This window comes from Oryza glaberrima, chromosome 12 (genome assembly GCF_000147395.1).
Source record: "Oryza glaberrima chromosome 12, OglaRS2, whole genome shotgun sequence".
Lineage (NCBI taxonomy): Eukaryota > Viridiplantae > Streptophyta > Magnoliopsida > Poales > Poaceae > Oryza > Oryza glaberrima.
Window position 1 is genome coordinate 5,007,339 of NC_068337.1, and position 25,209 is coordinate 5,032,547.

Here is a 25,209-nt window from a genome sequence, read left to right on the forward strand (position 1 = left end):
TATTCGAGCCATTCCTCTTCAAGTTCTCCCATCCATTCATTCACTTCATGCATTCATTTCATACTCTATTATTAGTTACCTCTAATAGTATGCTGTTTTGCTTTTGAGAATTTTTCCATTTTTTTATGTGTTTTGTTAGGAACGAGAGAGAAAGAGGGAGAGAAGTAACTTAATCAAACTCTCAATGTGAAATCTCTCTGTTGTAAATCCAAGTTCAGTTTTTCTTACTATTTGTCACACTTATTCCTACCTGAAATGGGTGGAACCCATAATGTTTTCTCGAAAGGGAAAAACAGATTAATACTAGATTCTTTGTTCTTGCTTTTGGAATGTGCCTTCACACCAAGCTGAAATTTGCGTACTCATGCCTCCTCCCCAAGGTGAGTCTTTTAACCGAATAGTGTTCTTTAGTTACTTTTCTCATTTTTACAGTTTTTTTGGGTTAGTTTGATGGGAAGAAAGAAATTAATTGTGCACCAACCTTGTTGCCTTATGTTCATTTTAATTATTTTTATGAATTCACTTCTCCATAAATCTTACCTGAGTTTTCTATTTGATATGATTGTATTTTTTTGTCCTAAAATTTGGTGAAACATGTGAATTGTTTCCAAATTACCTGAAAAATGAACAGCCACATGGAAAATTGTGTTGTTTTGTAAGAGTATGATCAGGTCATCAGAAGATTAAGAGGCTTACACAATGATGATTTCTTGTCAAGTGCAGATATTTGGAAGAAACTCTGTCAAAATTGGTCTCAATTTGATCCACTCATTCAAGAAGGCATCTTATGTGCTTATGGGCTGCCTTTGCTCCAAAGGCGCAAAAGATGATACCGATGCCACTTCTGAGAACAAAACACCATCGAGGAATTCTGCTGCAGCAAGTGCTAAGACAGCAACCGGTACGAATGATGGCAACTCAGCTGTGATTGATGGACAGCTGAAAGAAAATGCAAGTAAATTGCAATTGGGTGATGGAGAGAAGGCGATCGTAGCTCTAGATGTTAGGACCGGTAGTGGTAACAATGCAGAACTGAAGGGGCTCTCAGGTGAGCATGTAGCTGCTGGGTGGCCTGCTTGGCTCGCAAATGTGGCACCAAAAGCAGTAGAAGGCTGGGTGCCTCGGCGAGCCGATTCATTTGAGAAATTAGACAAGGTAAATATACTGATTCGATGACACCAGATATATATCCTTCATTTCTTGAGATACAAATTACTCTAAAAATCGAATGACTTTTTTGAGTTGCAGATTGGACAGGGAACTTATAGTATTGTATACAAAGCTCGGGATCTTGAAACAGGAAACATTGTTGCACTAAAAAAGGTGCGGTTTGTCAACATGGACCCTGAGAGCGTGCGTTTTATGGCTAGAGAAATCAAAATCCTTAGGACACTGGATCATCCAAATGTCATAAAGCTTCAAGGGATTGTAACATCTCGCGTATCGCAAAGCCTGTATCTTGTCTTCGAATACATGGAACATGACCTTTCTGGTCTCATTGCAACTCCTGGCCTCAAGCTCTCTGAGCCACAGGTGGTTGTTATGCTTCTCTTACATTGATTTTTTAGAAAATTCATCTTACATTGATATCGTTTAAGAAAATTGGATGAACTAAAATGATTAAACATGAATATCAGATAAAGTGCTTCGTTCAGCAGCTGCTTCATGGCCTTGATCATTGCCACAAAAATGGAGTTCTTCATAGAGACATCAAAGGCTCAAACCTTTTGATTGATAACAATGGAGTGCTGAAAATTGCCGACTTTGGACTGGCAATATCTTATGATCCCAAGAATCCACAACCGCTGACAAGCCGTGTTGTGACATTGTGGTACAGACCACCAGAACTTTTGCTCGGTGCAACAGAATATGGTGTGGCTGTTGATATGTGGAGCACAGGGTGCATTGTGGCAGAACTCTTTGCTGGAAAACCAATCATGCCAGGAAGAACTGAGGTATTTCTTGTTTTGCCTTGTGGAATTCCAGGAAAAACATTTGATTTTTGAAAGATATGATTTATGTGTACTAGTCAAAACCTCATCTGCCTTTTTGCAACAATGTCATACTAGGTGGAGCAAATTCACAAGATTTTTAAGCTCTGTGGGTCACCCATGGATGATTATTGCAAGAAATCAAAAGTGCCAGAGACAGCAATGTTCAAGCCTCAGCATCAGTATAGGCGGTGTGTTGCTGAGACTTTCAAAGTTTTTCCTACTTCAGCTGTTGTTCTCATAGACTCCTTGCTTTCATTAGACCCAGAAGCTCGAGGAACAGCTGCCTCAGCTCTTCAAAGTGATGTGAGTTTCAGGCTTCAGTGCATATCTTCTGTTTAGTGTGGGACATAGCTTTGCAGAGCCTATCCAAAAGCCTAGCATGCTGTTCTCCTAAAAAAAAAAAAGCTTAACATGCTGCAAATGTAGTTGAAACATGAAAATAAAATTCTCTTAGCAGTTTGTGAAATCAACGAATGGCCAAATCTGTGTTCCATCTTGTGTGAACATTATGCATTTATAATACTTTGCTTGTAGGAATGCCTTCAGATTTGTAGCACTAATAACATATCTCAAACCAATTTCAGTTTTTCACAAAAGAGCCATTTGCATGCGACCCATCAAGCCTGCCAAAACTTCCACCAAGCAAGGAGTATGATGTTAGACTGAGGCAAGAGGAAGCCAGGAGGTACACTTTGCCAACATAGCCAAAAACCTTGTGACTTGTGAAGCTCAATGTGGTGCCAACACCTGACTTCTTGTTCTTGCAGGCAAAAAACCGCAGCTCTTGCCGGACAAGGAGCTGAATCTGTCAGGCCAGAAAATGAGAATCGTGTAACGAATCATACTATTAGTGGTGTTAATGGTGAATTGAAGGTGGGTATAAGTGACTAATCCAAATTACTGCCCAAGTTTCAATTTACTCGATCATTTTAAACATAAATATCAGAACATTTGGTTGCTTTATGGTATTTTTCACCGCGCCATGTTTGTTCTATGGTTCTAAACATCTTTTTGCAAACTCAATGCTTCAGTTTTCTTTTAACAAATTTCAAAACATTTATATTTTTCAAAAGTTCATCTCACCAACTCTGCCTGACATGCAGCAACAAACACACACCAGCTCAAAGAGCAACAGCGAGGCGTTCAACCAAGAGGACAGTGTTCCAGGGTTTAGGGTGGAATCACGGGAACGTCCAACTGCGGTGCAGCTCCCTGGGTACAGTTCCACATGGAACAACATGGAGGGCGACAACGACCAGCGAACAGTACCTGGTCGCGGTTGCTGCTCAGTGCGCGTCGCGAATCCTTGTGGCATAAGGAAGAAGGGGTCATCACACTCGCTCATACCACAGTTTGGTGCGACCGATTTGAGGAGCACTGTTGAAGCTACTGATCATAACGACTCACCAGACAGGCATGATGAGAACAAGAACCCAGAAGTCAAGGACGCCATGGTAAGCATAGCTTTGCTGCTGCTAGAGCAAATACTGATGAACTCCTGCAAATCTGCACGAGGATAAAAAGATTGTATACCATGATTTTGTTTTACCTCGCATTTCTTGTGCATTTGCCGTTGTGATCAGAACCATGGGAGGAAGTACAGAAGGATCCACCACTCAGGGCCATTGATGCCGCCAGGAGGGAACGTTGAGGACATGCTCAAGGTGCACGAGAGGCAGATCCAAGAAGCCGTTCGCAAGGCGCGTGTCAGCAAGCCAGGCAGGTAGCTTAAGTAGTTGGAAGGTGCCTTGGAATTCTGAGAAGATGGACCAGAGTTCAGAGGTTGCAACCTCCTATCTTCTCCTGCAATTTCAGGCTGCTGCAAAAGCCCATACGTAGAGTTTTAGCTTGTAACAATGTGTTATCAGATAGGATATGATCACCGTGTAAGATTGAAGAGCATGCTGGATTTATAGAAATTTTCCCCTCATAGCAGTACCTGAATTTAAGAGTTTTTGTGAGGTTTTCATCAGTTGGATTGTGAATTTTTCCTTATTTAACCTGGAGCCCTGGGCTCCTGGAGCATTAGAAACTGAGCTGGATCCAAAGTAGAAAAAGAAGAGTCGCTTTGGTGGTGCTGCTGTGGTTCTGCATCAAGTCGATGCAAATCGGAATGATGCAGAAGGCTATGGTACATCTTGTGAGTGAACCCTTCCAATTAGATACGATGGCCGTCCATTTGCCTGAGCAGGTACAGAATAAAGAGATTTTCTCCCGTCCTGCTTGTACCGGCCGGTACTAGTAGTGGGAGGTACCGAATCTAATCTGGCCATCCATCTTGAGAGGATACGATTGGAAAACAGAAAAAAAGAGAAGCGGATCAATCCCGAGTCGCGTGGCCGCTTTCCTCCCTAGCTGAGCTCTTTCTTTCCTCCCTCCTCGCACCACTTCTTTCTCTCCCTCCAAGCGCAGAAACGGAGCGGCGCAGTCGCGCCGCCTCCACGCCCCACCGCCTCCACGAATCAGCCGCCACCGCCTCCCACGAATCAGCCGTCGCCGCCGCCTCCCAAGGACCACCTCGCCGCCGCCTCCGAGGCTCCAAGCGTCCAGCACGGCCGCCACCTCCCACAGATCGAGATTGAGATTAGCAAAAGAGCAAACCCTAGTTCAGATCATTCAACCCTCAAAACTCATACTCCCTACACGAAAAGACAACAATACCCTTCCACCACTCTAATGATTTCGGTACCACCCCATAGGCAAAGATGTACCTAGAGGTACCTCATATTTTCCACTGTCCGATCGAGCCGAATGAATGGCTAAGATTTGGTACCGGGCTGGGACATTGGTACCTGCTGGACAGGAGCAATGCTCCAGAATAAAATCTAGTTGGCACCAAGTGATCTACAATGTTGGAATGGCTTTGTTTCAAATTGTTCTCAGAAAACAGGGAAAACATAGAAGAATCCGACATTTGATAAATGAAGCAGGCAAATGGTGCTAGAAATATTATCATTCGATCATGAATTCTGATTGCGAGAGTTACATCAAACCAGCATACCTCTGGAAACTGAACGACAAACTTACAGAATTTATTCTCTAAACTTGCTATGATCAACATCATTGAGCCGTTGACAACAGAAAGTTGTGCCCTATAACGTCACAGGTAAGTAGTGCTTTGAGACACACTGGCAGAAGGTTAGACTAAAGACGAAGTTTCAGTGGTTCTGGCAAATCTTCAATTTTGTCCTTTGGACGATATCAGCAACAACTAAACGGAGAACACTTCTCGAAGGTCTGACACCATGTGCAGTTCTTCATAAGCAAATTAAGGTTCGCCTCAGAAATTTTTCTTAGGAGGATTTATTCATCCTTCAGGAGTTTTCTAGCATCATCTTTCCATTTGATAAAGTTTAGTTCTGATTGGAACCAAATTGTTTTTGTAAGTCACTAAATGATAAAGTAGCAGAACCCCTTCTCTTAGCTTTTTGCTGTGATGGATGCTCCTTCCAGCCAGTCATATAAATAACCTGCACAGACAAGAAAAGAACATTTGATGACCATTGGGGTGGCTCAGTCGGAATAGTATCTAATGGGGGTTTTGTATTGTTAAATAATACTCAGATGTAACAAAATTAATATTATACAGCACAACTTTACAAAACCTGAAAGGTTGCTGGAACAGTTCCATCTTCTAGCCCAAACATTGACTGGTAAATGGCCGCAGTTGCCAAAGCTGTATCTTTCTTTAATATCTGATTATACAAATACATACAAAATCAAATACCTGAGTATGAATTAGAATTTGACCTATTTATGTGACAAGTACTATAATATACTCACAGGATTTCTTTGAAAGAGAGCATTTGTTTCCCCCATCGCTCTAAGATGTTCAACAAGTTCCAAAGCTACTCGATAGAAGCAGTAATATCAGGAATTCAGGATTCAAGAGAGATAAGCAACACATGGAGATGTTTAAATGTTCAACACAATGACAGAATTTTCATCAATATAAAAGAACTTTTCAGATATAGTACTACCAATCATTATTCCAGGAAAAAGAAGTATACCCAATCATTAATTCTAATAGGAAAAGTTGGGTACGTGCCACTCTGAATATGATTTAGAAATGCTCTGAAGTGGCATGTACCTGATTTTTCCTTGAAAATATACCACTGATTAGAAAAGGAAGGTTTTGTTTACAAACCACTATTGTATTTCACAGTGTAACGGTCAACGTCAACTCCTGGAAGGGTGAAGCCTGCTCTTGTCAAAAGGTTTCCTGCATCACGGACCTTGAAAAGTGCAACCCAATATCACCATCAGACTGAATAAACACCAATATGTCAAGATAAAGCAATAATGTGATGCAATCTAGCTGTTAAGTGGTTGCAAGTCCTATCTCATAAGCGAAAGGCCAGGAATGTGCTTCTGAGAAACTGATGCCATAAAAAGGTGTACGAAGCACAAAATAATATCCTGTTGGGGCCAAACTTCAGATCGCACAGGAATCTTACTTGTGCTAAAGGTGACATTCGGGGACTGATGCCACCCTCACGCTCCATTTGAGCAATTGTACAAGCTATTCTTAGTTCCCTGATTATAGCATCCGGAAAAGGGCAAGTCAAAGGATAATTAGGATATGCTGATGCCATGGTAAATGTCAAAATATTTTAAAGCTTGCTAGGTTATCACTTAAGAGTCTCTCCACCGAGAATTGCTGCAAGAAAAAGGCCATCAGGCTTCAATGCCAACCTACACTGCCATCAAGTATAACCAGTTAATTCAACTGAGAATAGTTGTATATTGCAAACTATGCTAGTAAGAATCAAACTAAAATAAAATTCACCTGTATCATTGCTCCAGGTAGATCATTTGTCCAATGAAGCCCAAGACAACTTATTATAGTATCCTGCGAGCTTCAGAGACCATAACCACATTAATAATGACATGAGCAATATGTAGATAGGAAGATCGGGAAACATTGTTTGACTTAAACTAAATAATTGTGAGAACTGCATGATATTACCTTTATTAAGTAGAAATGTGGAAAGATAAAGAGCTGGTTTGCGTATCCAATTTACGAATGTAATATTTTCAACTAAAGGTGGATAACATTAGTACCGAATGGTTGATTGCCAGAATCAACAAATCAAGAACATAATAATCCCCTTAATAATATATTCATGGAACCAACCAACATACTGAAGACTAACCATTGCTCCCATTGATCTTTACCTTTCTTTCATTGGAAGGTATTCTTCATCTCCGACGACAAAGTGCGTCTCGAGGCCATCGTCGGTAGCATTCTCCATCTCTTGCCACTTTCTCACCATGTCGGCCGACATGTCCATCATGATCAGCTTCTCAATTCCACCTATCACACAAAAAAACAAAACCCAATTCCTCCCATCACCACATTACAACATACTCCCTATTAAGTTAAAAGCTGGAAAAATTCAGCGATTCTACTGGTGCATATGGAGAGGGGTTGTCACGCAAGAACAACAAAAGAGGAGATAGATTTGAGGAGCTCACTCACCGCGGCCGCGGAGCGAGCGGCGGACGGCGCCGGCGGAGCCGCCGAGGCAGAGCGCGGAGGGGAACGCCTTCCTGCAGTCCTCGAGGCGGTCGAGGAGGTTGTCGGCGACGGCGTCGGCGAGCGCGTCGGTCTCCCCCATCGCCCACGCCGCCCGGTCCCGGTGCCGCCGCTTCAGGTCGCGGTCGAAGATCTTGACGCGGCCGCCACCGCTCCCGTCCCCGCCGTCCAGCCCTTCCGTGGTGGCAGCGGAGGAGGAGAGGTAGGCCCAGCGGTGGCGAGGAAGGTGGAGGAGGTGGCGGCGGGCGGTCGCCGCGGCGAGCCCCGTGGCCATCGCGAGCGCCGGCGGGGGAGGAGAGAGAGCGAGAAGAGAGAGAGAGAGAGAGTGTGTTTATGGGCCTCGAGGATATGGGCCTTTGTGGGCTGTGATAAGTGGTCATTTCTCTTCAAATTGGAATTTGCACTGGCCAGCAGGAGAAAATGGATATTTAGCCATCTTCAAAATACGGTTTCGCTAGAATGCCATCTTCAAAACGTAATTCGATAAAATGCCAATATCAAGCCGACGCAACTCGCCGGATTGCCATTTTCTCATTTTTCTCTTAATTCCGAAATCATTTTGCCTCTTCTTTGTAGTGATTAGACCGAAATGCCCTTGGGGCCACTGGCACGTCCATCTCTTCTCTTTCTCTCTCCTTCGTCGTTTTGTGGTGGCGGCGGTTGTGCTGATGCGGCGGCGGCGGTTGTGCTACCGGCCGCTGTGCTGGCCCTAGCGTCTGCGCTCACGGCGGAGGAGCAGGAGGTGCTCGTCTACCTACCAGGGGCGGGTCCAGGATTTTAAGGTTGGGTATTCAAAATAAAGAGGGAAAAAAATTTTCTACAATCAAAAATCCTAATAATTGGCTTATATAATATCACATACTAGTAGTTGTATAATATATAATATATATAACATAAAATTGAGCATAAGTTCGTGTATATAGATTTTTTGGTTGGGTAAAATAGAGTGAATTAATTGTGCTAATGGGCCAACAAAGAAGGGGGAGGACACGGCCCAAAAAGGATGGTTTCTTTGCTTGATATGCTATTTGATGTCTTTTCTTTAATTTTTTGAATACACATAAAATACATAGTATATATATTAATTTTTTTGCTAAAATTCTTGGGTATTTATTTGAATACCCTTGAATTGTTGTAGGCCCGCCCCTGCTACCTACTGTCTGGAGGAGGGGCGGCCGGGGGACGCTGCTGCCGCCGCGAGGCTCACCCGCTGGAGATGACGCTGGAACGCGTCCCCCAACAGCCACCTCATTCACCGCATCATCGACGCCGTGGAGGGTCCCGGCGGCGGCGGAGTTGGTCCACCGCATCATCGACGCCGTGGAGGGCGCCGGCTGCGGCGGAGTTGGCCCACCACGCAGCCGCTCATGGGGAGACGGGTGGCGGCGGCGGCAGCAACGACGAGGACGGCGCCGCCGACGACCGCATCGACGCCAACTTCTTCGGTGACGCACGAGACGAGGAGCCGGAGCCGGAGCCTGCGGAAGACGACGCTGCTCCTGCAAGGCGACGACCCTCCTCGCCGGAGCAGGAGCCCGCGGGGCAGCTACTGGCGCTGCAGAGAGCGGCGGCGGCGAAGGAGGCCAAGAAGAGGAAGAAAGCAGGGGCGCGGCCGGTGCGGCGGCAGGACGCCGGCAAGCGGCGAGGCGGCAAGCTGGCGACGGCGGGGGAGGCGAGGCCGATTGAGATAAGGCGCGAGTGGGCGACGAGGATCCAGGAACTGGAGCTCCGGGTGAAGCAGCTCGTCGTCAAGCACCATCACCACCCCCAGTAGAAACGTAGTAAAAATAAACAATTCCTGATTCCATTGCAGTGAAGCACAGCGCGAATTTGAATTCATATTTCAGAATGCAACATACACGTATTTGAATTCCTCCAGATATATCAGTAAAGCACATCGAGAATTTGAGAGTTAGTAACATGAAGAGACGATGGTATCAGTATTCGCTGCTGTTTTTTCTCGTCTCTGGAATCTGAATGCAGAGTGTTGGGAGTTCTCAGTACAGTCCAATCTGGTACCATGATCCCCAAGCAGAGAAGAAGACAGTGGGGAGAGGGGCAAAATCGTCTCATCAAGCCTCGTTCCACCGAAAATTAAATCCAAAATGACGAAAATGGAGAAAATGGCAAAGTGCCTGTGGTGGCGCAGTCCATATTGGCATTTTAAAGGGACGCATTTTTGGTATGGTATTCGAGCGAAACCACGTTTTGAAAGTGGCCAAATGTCCATTTTCTCGGCCAACAGAGGATCATCATTCCTCCCAACAAGAAAAAAAATGCTAAAAAGGAAAAAAAAGAAAAAGAACAAGATCACCATTACTCTTGCTCCTCGTATGCATACGTCAAGATCGACATCGGCTGGTATCGCTTCATCGGGTTGTCAGCCGATCAGCTCTTTGATCTGTTATTTATATATCTTGTAAGTTGCAGTATTAAACTGACTAGCACGCTCGTATCTCATTAATATTTTGGATCTACGCTAGAGTTAAGTAGATCTCCCAGACCATTTTGTTCGTTGACTTAGTTCACGCCAACACAAATCCGGCACCATCGGCCGAGCATGGATTTTTCGTCAACAACACCACACCTGGTGCTCGATCCACAAGATGTCCCAACACTCTTTGGTTGAATGCAAGGTGATACTTCAAGTGAAGGCTGAACTCGATGCCTGCAAAGTTCGAGATATCCAGCGCACATCTTCATATAAGGTGTGGTGCCCGATTCATCAATTGAAAAATCACGCCCTTACTGACTTGCAAAATCTTTTTGAAGATCATCGGATCCATGATCCGAACCCCTTGCTATCCGATCCACCAACACCGAGATAAATCTCAACATGCATCGGAGGACGATAGCGAGATGGGAGCTCAAGACTGCTTTGTCGGATTCATCGACATCGTTCCTCACGAGCCCTTCGTCCTTTATAGCTTGGATAATTAGGAATCTTCAGGATCCAACTTCCCGCATGATGCCAATGTAATTGATGGAGTCGTCGAGGACGTTTGAGAGGATAGGGAAATTCGTTCTGGTGATGAGCCGCCTGAGCATCGAGAACCTTGCGTGTCGGTTGAACCGATCCGGAACCCCAGCTGAACACATGGTTAACTCTCTACTAAGCTAAACTCCGTTCAATCCAGTTACCTTCTCAAAGACAAACAACTGGGTCAAACGGATACAATCTATGGTAGCCAATCTCAACTCCGCCTTCTTGGCCGCAGCCGGACCAACACCGTAGGGTCCTTCTTAGCTTCCACCACGCCACAATGGAGACCGAGCAGTGAAGAATGATGTGGCCGAGGAAGTTCCTAGCGAGCACCCCAGTTGGGATCTAGGCCACAATCCTCAGAACGCATCACCAAGGAGACAGGCTCATCAACCCCTCCCCCTCAAGATGACCACGATCTTCGCGATCACTTGACAATCAAAGGCGGGAGCGAAGTGATCGGAACGATAATGACCACTACCAACCTCATGCACCTTGCGGAGGAAACATAGGGCGAGACAACAATGGTGACCGACAAGATTGCAACAATGATTGAGATCGTCAGGATCGCCAAAGTCACCAGGGCGACAACTATCGAGGTCAACAACACCATGATGACAACCAGCAATGACGATACTCGCAATCCCCAAAATCCAGGAGGGACCAAGGACGGGGCAGGTCAAGGGGTCGCACCCCCGATTACGGCGATCCCTCATCATCATCGTCGTGATCTAGAGGCGGTTCTCGTAGGCCGCAAGGACGCCGCCAACCTTCTATACCGGGAGGCGGATGTCGGGCATTCACACCTGCTCTACGAGAGGTACGGTAGCCGAATAAATTCTGTCATGCTACGGTAGAAATGTACGGCGACAACATTGATCCAGAAGAGTTCCTACACGTCTACTCTACAGTCCTCTACGCGGCCGACAATGCATTGGCAAACTATTTTCCCGTTGTGTTGAAGGGATCTGCTCGATCATGGCTAGTGCACCTCCCACCTCGCTCCATCTCTTCTTGGGAAGATATGTGCCGCAATTCATCACCAACTTTCAAGGAACCTAATAGCGTCACGCTGTCGAGGACGATCTGCATGCCATTAGGCCGAACCCGGGTGAATCCTCAAGGGACTATATATGACATTTCAATGAATGCTGGAATACGATCCTCGAGATCACCGATGCCTCTGTCATACGCGCGTTCAAGTTAGACATTTGAGATTGCTACTGATGAGGACACTACTAGCTCGGATATAACCATGACTCACTGTGTAGCAACGTTTGTTCAAATATATAACAAGTAAACCCAATGTAGAATATATGCACCTTTGGTTGATTAATACATAAGGTAGTCATGGTTATATCCGAGCTAGTAGTGTCCTCATCATCTACACCATCCAGGAGCTGGCGACAAGGCGAATCACTTATGTCATGAAGTTGTACGAGATTATTGATAGATGCACTCACGCATACGACGCCCTTAGGAGGAAAGAAGGAAAGGGCAAGATGGTAGAGGAGAAGTAATCAGCCAAGAAAGATGCACCGGAGTCTAGCAAAAAGAAGAGCCAAAATCGCAAGAAGAATGGGAAGCATTAAGCAGAGACAAAGGTCCTTGTTGCAGAGCAAGCGAACCCACCCACAAAGCCCCCTAGCCCTTCAAGGCGATGAGCCAGTACGACAATGGTGAGGCAGTTTTTTAATAGTCCCTTCCGTATAGAGCTCTCTATCCGAGAACTGAGGTGGTTTGAAAAATTGAAAAAAAAGTTTTTTATAGACCTAAGATCTTGTAACAAATATTTGGGCAAAGATCTCAAGTGGAAAAACTTTCAACCATAAAGTTCATCAAAAACTAAAATTTTCATATAAAATTTATCATAATCCAACTTCATATAAAAGAGATCGGACTTTTTATGACTCATTTTTAAGCGTGGTTCCTAGAAAATCATCATTTTACACTTTTCTTAAGAAAACTATCTGCGAAAATAGACCTATTTTTACCAATAATTTTCTTAAAACCCGTCATTTTCACATACAGACAATAACAATGGTCTTACACATTTTCATAGACGATTATAATTTGGACTGCATGCAGAAAGAAATATCTAGGTCCTGCTAAAATCACATTTTTGGCTAGTAATCCCTTCTTACTATAACTTATAAAGTTATGACCCACTAAATATAATTAAGATCCTAAAGCTCAAATCTCAATGTTCCATGTCATCGTTAATTCTTAGCCGTTGGATCATTAGATTTGATCGCCTTTGAACCATTGGTTGAAAAAAATACAACATATGGTTAGATTAAACACAGTTCAACCCATCTCACACATAGCCACCACGTGAGGCCCATGTATATTTTCCACTATAAGAGTCCCATCTAATTTGATCGTGGCCCAATTCCATCGTGAGGAATTTTTATACCACATCAATTTACCAAAAGCATCCACTAATCTCAATAAAATATCCACTAGTGATTTCTATACGGAATTCTCAGAGCTAAGTTAGATAGTTGAGAGCCAACTGGTTGGCTATAAGTCGAGCCACGACATCCAAGCCTTACAATAATATTGTTTTGTTTTATTGTCAACAACATTTTTTTTATATAATACTTTCCCACGTGCACCCACATTTATCAATTCTTGGAGTTTTATAATCGGTTGTATGTGAAATGTTGACACTCTTATTTAATCCAAGGTGCATGCATTTATCGATCAGACTTGATTGTGTTTCTAAGGTTCGTCGACGGCCACGTAGTGACTCCGGAGCAGGTGCAACGTCGCTATCGCCCAATAGTACTAGTTACTGCTCAGTCCCATTTTAAATACAACCATAAGTTTTCACGCATAACTTTAATTGTCTCCGTCTTATTTGAAAATTTTTTGTAATTAGTATTTTCTTGTGAGATGATAAAACACAAATGGTACTTTACTCGTGACTTATGTTTTTAATATTTTTAAAAAAATTAAAATAAGATGAACGATGAAAGTTAGACATAGAAAAACATGGCTGCACTATTCGAAAGGAGTATTAGGTTACTGGTGAGATGGGGCGGATGATGTGATCGAGCAGGCCGCTTCTGATCGATTGCTCATTCTGTTCACTCAATCACATCGACCTAAGATATTTTCCCATCTAAGGCCTGGATTATCTGGAGTATTAATAGCCATCCGCAATTTTACTATTTAGAAGTATTAAACATAGATTACTGACAAAATCCATTTCATAACCCCAATCTACGTTTAATACTCTTAAATAGCAAGTTGGAAAAAATTTTTGCCCTTGTGTGTCACATAGCATATACGGACACATATTTAAAGTATTAAATGTAGTCTAATAACAAAACAAATTACAGATTCCACTAGAAAACTGTGAGATGAATTTATTAAGAATAATTAATCGGTCATTAGCAATGTTTAATGTAGCACCATATTATCATATCATGGCGCAATTAGGCTTAAAAGTTTCGTCTCGCAACTTACACGCAAACTGTGTAATTGGTTTTTTTCCACATTTAATACTCCATGCATGTGTCCAAACATTTGATGTGATGGGTGAAAAGTTTTTATTTTGGGAACTAAACAGCCCCTTAGAATCCCCTGTATTTTGAAACGAGGGAGTAACTGACAACGTTAACTTCGCTATGTGAACTTTGACTAACATATAATTATTGTAATCTAAAATAGTTTGAGGACTAAATTGAGTAAGTTTTATTTTTACTTAGATCATAATACTCTTTAATGTCACCTTCGTTCTAAATATAACAACCTTGTACTGAATGAAACGTAACACATTTTTATAGTACTATGATATGTTTCATCTTGTACTAGGTTATTATATTTTAGACGGATGAAGTAACATGACATTTTTTAAGTCTTCCTATCTTTTCTTAAACAAAGATGAGTGATCAAAATCCAAAAGTTGTTGGTTCCTTTTTTTTAATGAGCACCCGATAGAGTTTCTAAGTATCTACTATAATATGGGCTTGATGCCATTTTCAACCTTACCAAATTTTGGTAAAGTTGCAAAAAAATAGCTACATTTAATTTGCTGTTAAATTTTGGTAACTATATAAGAAATCCTGCTAAAATTTTGGCAAGTATGCCAACTTGCCAAAATATACTTGCCAAATTTTAGCATACTAAAATTTGGTAAGGTTTTTTTTTGGCATCAAAGTGAACAGGCCCTATAGCATGATAACTATAAGATTATTGTTATAGGATAGGTTATAGCCCAAAAAAAAAGAAAAAAACAACTCATATCACGTGCCAACTACAACCTTATACCCTGTTAAAGGAGGGACTTAGCACCAAACTAGTCGTCGTACCCTATGCATGACCGCTCACTGCTAGGAGAACAAGGGCCATCTCTGACCCCGTGAATAGTTGATCGCTGAGAAGGTGGGTTTCCCAGTCATTATGAAAGTGTAGGGGCGAATAAGGTGAGAGCGAGAGAAGAAAGATTTGCTCGTCCCTAACACAAATTCGCCACCATCATTGACTTCCAAGGGTATCATTGATCGCATACAACATCAGACATCCTGAGACGGAAACAACAAAACCGAGCCTCCTAGAACGACACTTTCATAGAGGTCATGACGCCTAAAAATGCCGTTGCCACCTGTTGAAGAAAACTTAGAGAAGATTTTCACATGGAGAGCCCCATTAGAAAGGAACAGAGACACCTCAACAATGCACCCCAAGGGGAATTGCGGTGTCTAAGACATCGCCTTTACCAGCTAGAAAAAGCACTATGCTGGACTTTCGCTTGGAGTCCCCCCTCCCCCTCCCTTCATCGCTGCAACCTTGACGCCACCAAGTCAGGCACCACCCTCCAACCACCTCTAGCACGCAACCGCCATACTGACACCCCTCCGTTGGCTATCCCTCAACAGCCTCCTCAAGGGTCAGCTTGCATCAATCGCTGCCTCTCTAGCATGCCGCCAATGCCTTCATTGGCCAGGCCTCGCACGACACTCCCACTCAATCTATTTGCCTCCACCTCTGATCGCCTGAGACTCCCACCCACCATCCTTTGCCCTTGCTTGCCTGCCGAGCTCTCCCCGCAAGCCTTCCACATAAAACCCCACTCCTCGTCAACTCGTTTGGTGATGCTAGATCTAGGCGAGGATGTGCAGTCTTTGCATACCGCTAGCACACACCTCCACCAACCAGACATTATTGGTCGTTCCCACTCAATCCAGCCGCCTCTGCCTTTGTCCATCGGTGCCTCCCATCATTGAACTCGCTCCCACCAACCTGTCTTGCCCCTCATCGCCACCCCATAAGATCGGACTAGTGACATTAGATCTAGCTAGTGGCACGCTAGATCTGACCGTGTAGTCATCAGATCTGGTTGTACCCGACCCTATCGTCTCATGGGACCACGGGTCTTATCGAGCTCGGGGAGAGGAGGAGAAGAAAAAACCAAGGGGATAAAACCCCACTACCGCTGTGCTTGCATATGCATGGATTATTTAAATATAAAAGGATTATTAATGGCAAACTCTAACAGCTAGCACATTTCACATTGGTCCGAGCCTATATATAATAAGGTAGCTAGCTTGTTCTTCTTCGTATACTTAATTAGCTAGCTAGCTCCCTTACATAGAGCCATGGACTACCTGCCCCAGCACAAGAGGGTCGACGACGAGGAGGCGGCGGCGGCGGATACCGGCAAGGCGAAGGAGCACGGGAAAGAGGAGAAGCAGCACGGCCACAGCCGCATAGCCGACGCGGTGGAGTACGTCAACTTCGGCGCTGTTCAAGTTGGAACGGCTTATCTCGTACGTACTACTACTACTACCAGCTTAATTACTACTCCAGTTAGTTAAGTACATGATCCGAGTCTAAATCTATTTTGACTTAATTAACTAATTCGATCGATGATATCCCCTGCGGAAAGACAAGGGGATTCGTTAATTAAGCAGAAAGCTAACAGGCTGATACAAAATCATTGCCAGTTAAAATTACAGTGAAATATAATAACAAGTTATTATAAAATATATATATATAATAACAAGTCGTGGTGCGGCATAGATCAAATTAATTATATAATTTCAGTGATGTGCCGTTTTGTGTTATTCTCCTTGAATGAACAAATTGATATGACCAATCCTGAACAGATATGGAAGCCTCACCTAAGACTCAACATTAGAAAAAAAATCTGGTCTAAAGCACATTCGTACATAGAATCATATTATTGTATTAAAATATACTATATTTTAGAGCAGAACGTATAGTATAATAGCTTATTACTGTGCATATGTATGCAGGAAAAGAAGTACGAGGCGGCGACTGGGGAGAAGGCGGTGGACAAAATGGTGAGGTTGATCGGCAAGGAGGATACCTTTAAGGATCGTGACCAGGAGGATAAGAATAAGGGCGTCGTCTACCAGTTCTGATATATCAATAAATCATGTATAATATATACTCCATCCGTAACAAAATATAAATATAAGCATTTAGCTAAAAATTGTTATATTTTGGGACAGAGACAGTAGCTACTGCATGTGTACGCCATATGTGTTCAGTGCTCCCTCCTAGCCAAGGCCTACATGTTTTGAATAAGTGGCAGTGTGGTAAGCAACGTATAAATCACTCTATATATTTCTCTTAACTAGCTAAAGCTACATATATAATTAATGCCTATAAAGGCAAAAACGTTCATGTGTGTGGACCAATGGACCTTATATATTATATTATGGTCCCATATGTCAGCTTGTGACATTGAAGACAGACTCGAACACAACTACTAGCATAATTTAAAATAGTATAGATCTTTATATATACTATAAAAGATATCCGTGCGTTGCAACGAGATAAACTAAATTTGTGATAAACATTGCAAGATTAAGATTCAGTTTTCGTGATTAGACTATTTTCCAAATTATTAGGTAAATGTAAAAAACCAAAACCAAACTGTACTGCCTCGTCTAAACTAAATAAATAATTGAGTAAAGTACATCACCGGCCCCTAGACTTGTATCGCTGTATCATCCCGGTCCCTAAACTCGCAAATCGACCATTCAAGTCCTCAAATTTGTTCGACTGTATCATCCCGGTCCCTAAACTTGCAAATCACTTGTTTAGGTCCTTCAACTTGTTCAGTTGTGTCACCCTGGTTTCTAAACTTGGATTTGAATATCATATGGGTCAAATAGGATGGTCTAAAGACTTTATATTTAAAAATAATTCATAACTTTTTCATATGAATTCTAATGAAGACAAACTTTATATCAAACTTGTAGCCCTCGACGCGATCTACAACTTTGTAGTTTTATTTTAAGTCATTTTTTGTCCCAAAATGTAATTTTAAAATTAAAATTTCAAAATCTATAAACATGCAACAATATTTTGGGACCCTAAACAGTTTTAATTAAAAAAACTTTTCAACTACAAAGTTGTAGGTCGCGTCAAGGGCTATAATTTTGATATAAAGTTTGTCTTCATTAGAGTTCACATGAAAAAGTTATGAATTATTTTTTGATATAAAGTTTTTAGACCGTCCTGTTTAGGGACCGGGGTGACACAACTGAACAAGTTGGAGGACCTAAACGAGTGATCTGCAAGTTTAGGGACCGGGATAACACAGTCGAACAAGTTTGAGGACCTGAACGGTCGATTTGCGAGTTTAGAACCGGTGATGGACTTTACTCTAAATAATTTGATAGTCCAAATTACTTATTACATCTGAACCAATTCCTCCGGAGTGATCAATGATTTGGTAGAAACTCAGATTAGTCTAGTGCAACAACACGTGATACTCCATATATATTTGTAAGTAACTATCATGTTCTGAGAGTAATTTTTTTTCTTTGGAACAATCTTAATCACAAAAGAAATAGTAAAATGCATCAAATCCTCACTAATAAAAAAAAAGACATTCGCTATAGCAAAGGCCGGGCAAGCCTCACCTAGCTAGTGTTTGTTTGAGAACTTGTGAGAAGATGACAGGAAAAACCAATCCACCTCTACTCTTGCTCCTCTCCTCCTTCTTGGTCCGTTTTCTCCAATTTGCTTCTCGATTAGGACTATGGTTCTTGAAGATCCATGGAGTAGATGATGTGGTTGAGAGGAGGGAGATAGCATGTGTTCCAGGATGTTGAGGAACCGATCTTATCGACTCTAGACTCGATATTGGTGGCATCTTCCTCGCAGCCTCCACCACCTCTGCCGCCGCCGCCGCTACCTCGTACACCCCAGCGTCAGGTATCTCATCATGATCCTCAATTGGATGTTTCGCATATGGCTGACTTGGGGCATCGCCACTGGACTCCTAAAATGGATTTTCCTAAGTTTGATGGTAATGGGATTCGTGTGTAGATTGATAATTGTGAGACGTATTTCTCCTTTTATCAAATTACTGAGGGTTTTATGGTCTCCGCGGCTGCACTAAATTTAGTTGCTGACAGGATGAGTAGATGATGGTCGGGGCTTTGCGGATGGACTGGAGCTCCGATCCCAGACGCACACGTACGACGCAACGAAGGAAATCGTATGTAAAGCAAACGCGCGGCGCGACGGAGGAAATCGGATGCGAACGGATAGACGGACGAAAAACTCATGTGATGATAAAAAAAAAATCATTTTTCAAGTAAGTTATAAGATGTGTAACTTTAATACGTACACACCACATACATATGAATATGAAGATGGTACATCATATCCTCTCAGCCTCTTAGGAGATGAAACACACCCGGCCTACCTATATATGACTTCGCCACACACATATACATATGGTACATCATTCTCAATTATGAGGACGACAATGTGGGACTAATTAAAGAGGACTAATTAAAGACACAAGACTTTCGGATCAACATCAGTTAACAACAATAGTATCGGTTTAAACTCATGGAGGAGTTAATGACCCAGAACGCCACAAGGGTGATGCTCACATCGATGAGATCGATCGTGTGGGGGGGGGGGGGGGGGGGGGGGGGAGTTCCAATCCTCGTTATTGGCCAAGCTAGGTAGAATGCACCGCAGCCTGGGCCGGCCTCTGCTGCTTTTGTCGGCCTGTCGCTTCCTCCTGGGCTACTGCTCTTCGCTCACAACATGGGCCAACGAAGCCCGCTAGATGAACCAACGATTGATCAAGGAATAAGTCCACTTCGAGGTATGCCAACGAAAACGGTGAGGAGGGAAGCTCGGGTCGCCGTGGCGACCTTCACCGCCGCCGATGCGGAAAACCCCCTGCCGGCGCAGACCGGGAGGCGCGGCTGGGGCCGGTGGCGTCTCGGGCTTCACCGTCTGCATCAGGCCGCTCGTTCGTCCCAGCTAGACGCGGCACCATCGCGGGGAGGCCACCCGCCAGACGACCCCACCTTCTATAGTGAGCTAGGGCCGTCGTCGCTCCATCGCCTCTCCTCTGGCTCTCCGCCGGAGCCGCCGCTTGACCCGCTCGAGTTCCTTCCTCCACGCCGGCCCTCGCCCTGCCGCCGCTCCAGATTCCGTGCCGAATCTGGACGAAGAGAAACAAACAGAGAAGGGAGAGAGAGGGAGGAAGAAGGACAGATAGGGGATGACATGTGGGCCCTATAATTTTTTTTAATGACGAATGGGGCCATATAGTTTTTTATTTTAATACAATCTAAGCACCACATCAACACCACAAACTACGTCAACATCGCCACGTCAGCAAAACAGCCGTCCAAAAACGCAGAGGGAGTCAAATTGCACTGGTTTAAATAATTCGGGGAATCACCCTTTTCGGTTTTATGGTTGAGAGTCACGGATTAGATTCGGGTCACTTTTAAGGGAGTTAAAGTGGACTTATTCCATTGATCAACACACAGAGCTAGTGGCATAGACAGGAATGAATTTTTCGCTGGGTAGTCCTACTTCACAGGTTCACATTACATACTAAAATTTTCGAACACTGCCAAATCCTATATACATGTACTCCCTCCGTTTTTTAATAGATGACGCCGTTGATTTTTTCTCACATGTTTGACCATTTGTCTTATTCAAAAAATTTACGTAATTATAATTTATATTGTTATGAGTTGTTTTATCACTCATAGTACTTTAAGTGTGATTTATATCTTATACATTTGCATAAAATTTTTGAATAAGACGAATGGTCAAACATGTGAGAAAAAGTCAACGGCGTTATCTATTAAAAAACGGAGGGAGTATAAATTTAGTTAAAATGTGATACAAATGCAAAACAAGTAGAAGTCACAACTCAAAATCTGTTATGTCATACCTTAATGGATGTTTCGTCAATCTTGATGACATGCTCTGCAATACAAGTGAGCATCTGCAAAAGATAAACTCTTTATATCTGTTCATCCATGAAAATGAATCATAAACACAATATAAACTACATCCGAATAGCGGAAATTTCATGAAGATAATATACTAACATTGGAATTCCGCACGGACTTAGATTTTCATTGTTTTAAAATGCTAGATGCACACGGCAATTTGGAGTGACTTGGAGTGATTAAATTACTGGCCGGGAATCGACCAAAAAGCTAATAAACACACATGGACAAACAAGTCAGGAGTAGCTCATCATCGCGTATGGAGAGACTGCAACCGGCTCCCACCCATTGAATGGATCTCATTGTCAATAAAATCACAAATTGGTAGTGGTTAGTGGAACATTTACAGATTCACTAATCACAAATGAGCTAAATCAGCATAGATACCTACAGGAAACCAAGAAAAGGCTGGCTGTGGCCTACGACCACGCCGTGATGGGCGACGGGCAAGTAGGAGCTAGAGTCGGAGGTTCCAGGCTTTCAGTTAGCCTCCCGAGAGCTCTCGGTGGCGGCGCCATGGCAGGGAGCGGAGGTCTGCGCGGCTGCGCCCCCACAACTCGAGCCGAGCGGTCGATGGTGGCTAGGAGAGGACTGGTGGAGAGAGGCGTTGATGCACCGAGGCAAGGCGAGGAACGGCGATACAGTCACGGGCGTTGGCGACAGTATGTGCGGACTGCCAAGGAAGAGAATTGTGCGGCTCAACCCTAGAGCCTACTTGGCTGCTTTTGCTCCACATCTTGAGCCTATTGGGTCTGAATTAAGTTTGGGAGGGGGGGGGGGGGGGGGGGGGGGGTGTAGTCCCGAGTCCATAGGGACTACCCATAGCTACGCCACTGCAAAGAGCACAGGCATCAATCGTGTACTCGATAGGTAATATAGCAACATTTCTCCCCTTCTTATTTTTCTTCTTCTGATTTTCTTATCCAAATTTCTTCATGATTTCCCATCACTTTCACATACACACGACTTATACGAAACCTTTTACGGTGTTTGCGAGGTATTTAGAGGTACTCGAGATAGAACAACATATATCATTGATTAAGAGAGGGGTAAGGTATGGAACAAATTTATTATAAGATGATGGTGGTGGAGTAATTAACTAATAAAACATGGGCATTATCTGTGAATTGAATACCTACATCCATCTATCAACATATCGTTGTGTAGATCGGTATGTTGTGAGGAACAAAAAGTAAATCACGGAAAACGTCGTTGATTTAGCAGCGATCAATTCGATCTGCACCAAAATGAACAGAAAAATCGCATCTCTTTTCTTCTCTCCCTTCGCTTTGTTTTTGTTTTAGGGTTTGAACGGTTCACCGGAAAGAGACAGAGGAAAAGGCGTCTGCATGGTTGAGGGCTGAAGAGGAGATGAGATCGCCGATCGATGATTAGGCGCAAGCTAGCGCATCTGAAATTTATGTGGTTAATAAATTCCTTATATAGGGGACTGGAATTTTTGTGGGATAGTAAACGAGATCTCCTATGGTGTTCTTTAGTGTTTGAACGGGTGCACCCACGAGGAGACACAACGAGGCAGAAGATCTAGCATGGTCAAGCGTTTGAACAAGAGGCAAGATCTGATTGACATGTATAGGTTATAAGAACACACCGTAAATCTAGAGAAAACCACGTAAAATCGAACATCAAAGAACATAGTAACTTAAAAACATGTAACGCTAGTGCTGGCTAAATGACTTAACTCAAACAACATAAATTTAGAGGAAACCACGCAGAGAGAAAATATGTAAATAAGAACCTGTAAAACTGGTACCGGGGAAATATTAGCTCGTACGGTAGTACCTACACGGTACCGATTCTAATTTGAGAGACAATTCTATCTTTTTTCCTTTTTTTCGCTCTACTAGTAAAATTTTATTTGTACCCTTAGTAGTTAAGTACCTATACCAATACTTAAATAACTTTTACATGATACCTGCGATTAAGGAGTGTTGAATCTATACCTTTTTCCAATGCAAACACTGTAAAATTTCTCTACTTATATATGGAGCCCATTGCGCAAACCTTTTAAACAGTGGTCATTTATCATGTCATGTGTCACCTTACATCCAATCTGGTCACCTGGTATTTTTTTTAACTGAACCTTACCTCCTTCATGAATTTAGTCGTAATTCATCCAAGTTGACCTCCTGACTCGGTTCATCCTTATCATATTGCATTTTGACTGTGTTAGACACTGGCTTCTTCCTGATCACTTGCACACAAAACAGAGAACCGTTCATTGACACAACTATTCTATCTTTCTCCACTTTGCTCACACCAATATCGGCAGGTTCAGGAATCAATATTTATCAACTTAATTTCTGCCGCTATACAATGTTCTTTGTTGTCGATCCCTCCTATAGTTTAATCTCCAACTGAAAGCGAATACTAGCACAAATCTTGAAGATAATCGACTGTGACAGACAAATCTCAAAGCACAATGGATGGTCTGAGATCTGACTATAAAATGAACAAAATTGTGAAGACACAAATATAACAATTCCGCTTTTAAATAAGAGTAAAAATACATGGAGGGTCATTGTGTCGTATAGGTCACTCTACTTTCAAAATGCACATTTAGATCACTAATGTGAGGTAAATGAGTCATTTACCTATATAACTATCCACGGGAGCATACATGGCATGCCATGTAGGATTGAAAAAAATGCATTTGGATATATCACTACTACAACACCGATTATCCCGTGCGGGTTAAACGATTTTTGCGTGTGGGTGGGTGGCCCACACGCACCTAAGTGTCTGGGAAAATCATGATTTTCGCTTACGGGTGGCACCCCCGCATGCGAAAATCGGATATTCGCGTGCGGGTGCTTATGTCGCACACACGGAAAAACAAAAATCCGAAAAAAAATAAAATTTCAAAAAAAAAACCCTAGATCGGCACGGCGGCACTGCTGCTCCCGGCCGCCGCCGCCTCCTCCTCGTCGTCGCCGGCACCCGCCTCCCGCCGGCCTCCCGTCGGTGCCGCCTCCAGCTTCCCTCCCGCCTTGTCGTCGTCGCCCGTCTCATCATCGTCGGCGCCCGCCTCCTGCCGGCCTCCCGTTGGCACTGCCTCCCGCATGCCTCTGCGCCGGATCCGCGCTCCCCTCCGGCCGCACCACCGCCGACGCCCCTCCCCTCCACCGGATCTAGGGAGGGGAAGAAGGGAAGGGGAGGGGTGCCGGATCCCGCGCGGGGGGAGGGCGGCCGGCCGCCGGATCCGTGGTGGGGACGGCCGCCGCCCGCTGTATCCCGCGCCTCCACCGCCGCCGCGCGCTGCCGTCGCTGTCTCCACGCACCGTCGTCGTTGTCGCTGCGGGCCACCGCAGGCTGCCGCCTTCGCCTACGCCCGCCGCGCGCTGTCATCACTGTCGCCGCGGGAGGAGAGGAAGAGTGAGGAGAGGATAGGAGAGGAGCGCGTGAGAGAGAGAAGACACGTGAGAGAATAAAAGAGAGAGAGGGGACCGAGGCGCGTGGAAAAAGGGGAAATTTCGAAGTGGGTAGGAGGGAAAAGAGGGACGAGTATTTTTGCGTGTGGCTCTCTTAATAGATCCGCATGGAAAAATCAGCTTATTTTCCCTTGCGGTCCATTTAAGAGGACCGCACGGGAAAATTGATTTTCCCATGCGGGCAACAGCCCAGCGCCGGTCCCCCTATTTTTCCGTGCGGTTCCACTTACAAACCGCATGGAAACAAAAGGGGATAGTGTCTAGAAAAATCAATCGTGTAGCAGTGTATGCAGAAAACCCCCTATGCATTGTGATTAAATCGACTCATATCAATTCCCTTAATAAATTGACTAGTAAACAGATCCTAAAATCAGTGCACGACACGTTCGCAGGAGGCTGCCAATATTCTTATTCCCACTGAATGGCATATGTGAGATTGTTGAATGAATGTGTCAGACCATTGGAAATTAACAGATACTAGACCATTGTATGGCATAAGAATTCACCCACTTGTTGGCAGCATGATTTGCCATAGTGGCTGCTACTTTTACTCAAAATATCACCTATTTCAGTGACACTGCAGGCATTCAGTAATCAACATTTCAGAGATCGCATGTTTTTCTAGGGATTGGTATGTGTCTATTTATTCACAATGCTTACGGGTTTCCTGCTACATAGGATAAATTTAAGAAACTTATAAAGGTGGTATACCAGCTGTCAGGGTTACGGGTCAGGCATACCCTCTACCCTTCGATACACATCACATGTCGATGTGGCATGCCCATATATACATGGACGTTCTCCGTATACATTAAGGAAATTCTTCATGGAGGTTGCAGAGAATAAGAGTTCAACTCGGACAAGACTGGGTCATCAATGTACCGTGTGGGGTCCGATGTCTCCAAGTTCGACTTGGAAACCGCCCGACCTGCTATATAAAAGGGACCCCCTGTGAGGACCTAGGGGGAGAATCTCA

At 43.8% G+C, this 25,209-nt stretch overlaps 4 protein-coding genes across 4 annotated transcripts; 3 read left to right on the plus strand and 1 right to left on the minus strand.

Annotated features, from left to right (window-relative positions):
• Positions 1–235: 235 nt before the first annotated feature.
• Positions 236–4,044, plus strand: LOC127756985 (probable serine/threonine-protein kinase At1g54610). Its single transcript, XM_052282372.1, has 9 exons — positions 236–380; positions 724–1,155; positions 1,249–1,533; positions 1,638–1,955; positions 2,070–2,297; positions 2,579–2,679; positions 2,762–2,867; positions 3,098–3,448; positions 3,578–4,044. Exons 1-9 carry the CDS (start codon positions 330–332, stop codon positions 3,719–3,721), a joined length of 2,016 nt encoding a protein of 671 aa, XP_052138332.1. The 5' UTR covers positions 236–329; the 3' UTR covers positions 3,722–4,044.
• Positions 4,045–4,907: 863 nt separating this feature from the next.
• Positions 4,908–7,884, minus strand: LOC127756986 (putative methyltransferase At1g22800, mitochondrial). Its single transcript, XM_052282373.1, has 9 exons — positions 7,477–7,884; positions 7,173–7,311; positions 6,784–6,853; positions 6,630–6,694; positions 6,452–6,530; positions 6,142–6,229; positions 5,778–5,842; positions 5,600–5,689; positions 4,908–5,464 (listed from the first exon to the last, which is right to left on the minus strand). The coding sequence occupies exons 1-9, from the start codon at positions 7,805–7,807 to the stop codon at positions 5,348–5,350; spliced, it is 1,044 nt and encodes a 347-aa protein (XP_052138333.1). The 5' UTR covers positions 7,808–7,884; the 3' UTR covers positions 4,908–5,347.
• A 799-nt stretch (positions 7,885–8,683) lies between these two features.
• On the plus strand, positions 8,684–9,831 carry LOC127757748 (uncharacterized). Its single transcript, XM_052283315.1, has one exon. The coding sequence runs from the start codon at positions 8,750–8,752 to the stop codon at positions 9,305–9,307; it is 558 nt and encodes a 185-aa protein (XP_052139275.1). The 5' UTR covers positions 8,684–8,749; the 3' UTR covers positions 9,308–9,831.
• A 6,235-nt stretch (positions 9,832–16,066) lies between these two features.
• LOC127756874 (uncharacterized) lies at positions 16,067–17,029 on the plus strand. Its single transcript, XM_052282256.1, has 2 exons — positions 16,067–16,293; positions 16,783–17,029. The coding sequence occupies exons 1-2, from the start codon at positions 16,123–16,125 to the stop codon at positions 16,909–16,911; spliced, it is 300 nt and encodes a 99-aa protein (XP_052138216.1). The 5' UTR covers positions 16,067–16,122; the 3' UTR covers positions 16,912–17,029.
• The last annotated feature ends 8,180 nt before the right edge of the window (positions 17,030–25,209 follow it).

Coding starts and splice junctions, on each gene's coding strand:
- LOC127756985 (XM_052282372.1), top strand. CDS start 330: ATGTGCCTTCACACCAAGCTGAAATTTGCGTACTCATGCCTCCTCCCC. Junction 1,156..1,248: donor CATTTGAGAAATTAGACAAG/GTAAATATACTG, acceptor TTTGAGTTGCAG/ATTGGACAGGGAACTTATAG. Junction 1,956..2,069: donor TCATGCCAGGAAGAACTGAG/GTATTTCTTGTT, acceptor ATGTCATACTAG/GTGGAGCAAATTCACAAGAT.
- LOC127757748 (XM_052283315.1), top strand. CDS start 8,750: ATGACGCTGGAACGCGTCCCCCAACAGCCACCTCATTCACCGCATCAT.
- LOC127756986 (XM_052282373.1), bottom strand. CDS start 7,807: ATGGCCACGGGGCTCGCCGCGGCGACCGCCCGCCGCCACCTCCTCCAC. Junction 7,312..7,476: donor CCGCTCGCTCCGCGGCCGCG/GTGAGTGAGCTC, acceptor TTTGTGTGATAG/GTGGAATTGAGAAGCTGATC. Junction 6,854..7,172: donor TACCTTCCAATGAAAGAAAG/GTAAAGATCAAT, acceptor TGGTCTCTGAAG/CTCGCAGGATACTATAATAA.
- LOC127756874 (XM_052282256.1), top strand. CDS start 16,123: ATGGACTACCTGCCCCAGCACAAGAGGGTCGACGACGAGGAGGCGGCG. Junction 16,294..16,782: donor AAGTTGGAACGGCTTATCTC/GTACGTACTACT, acceptor ATATGTATGCAG/GAAAAGAAGTACGAGGCGGC.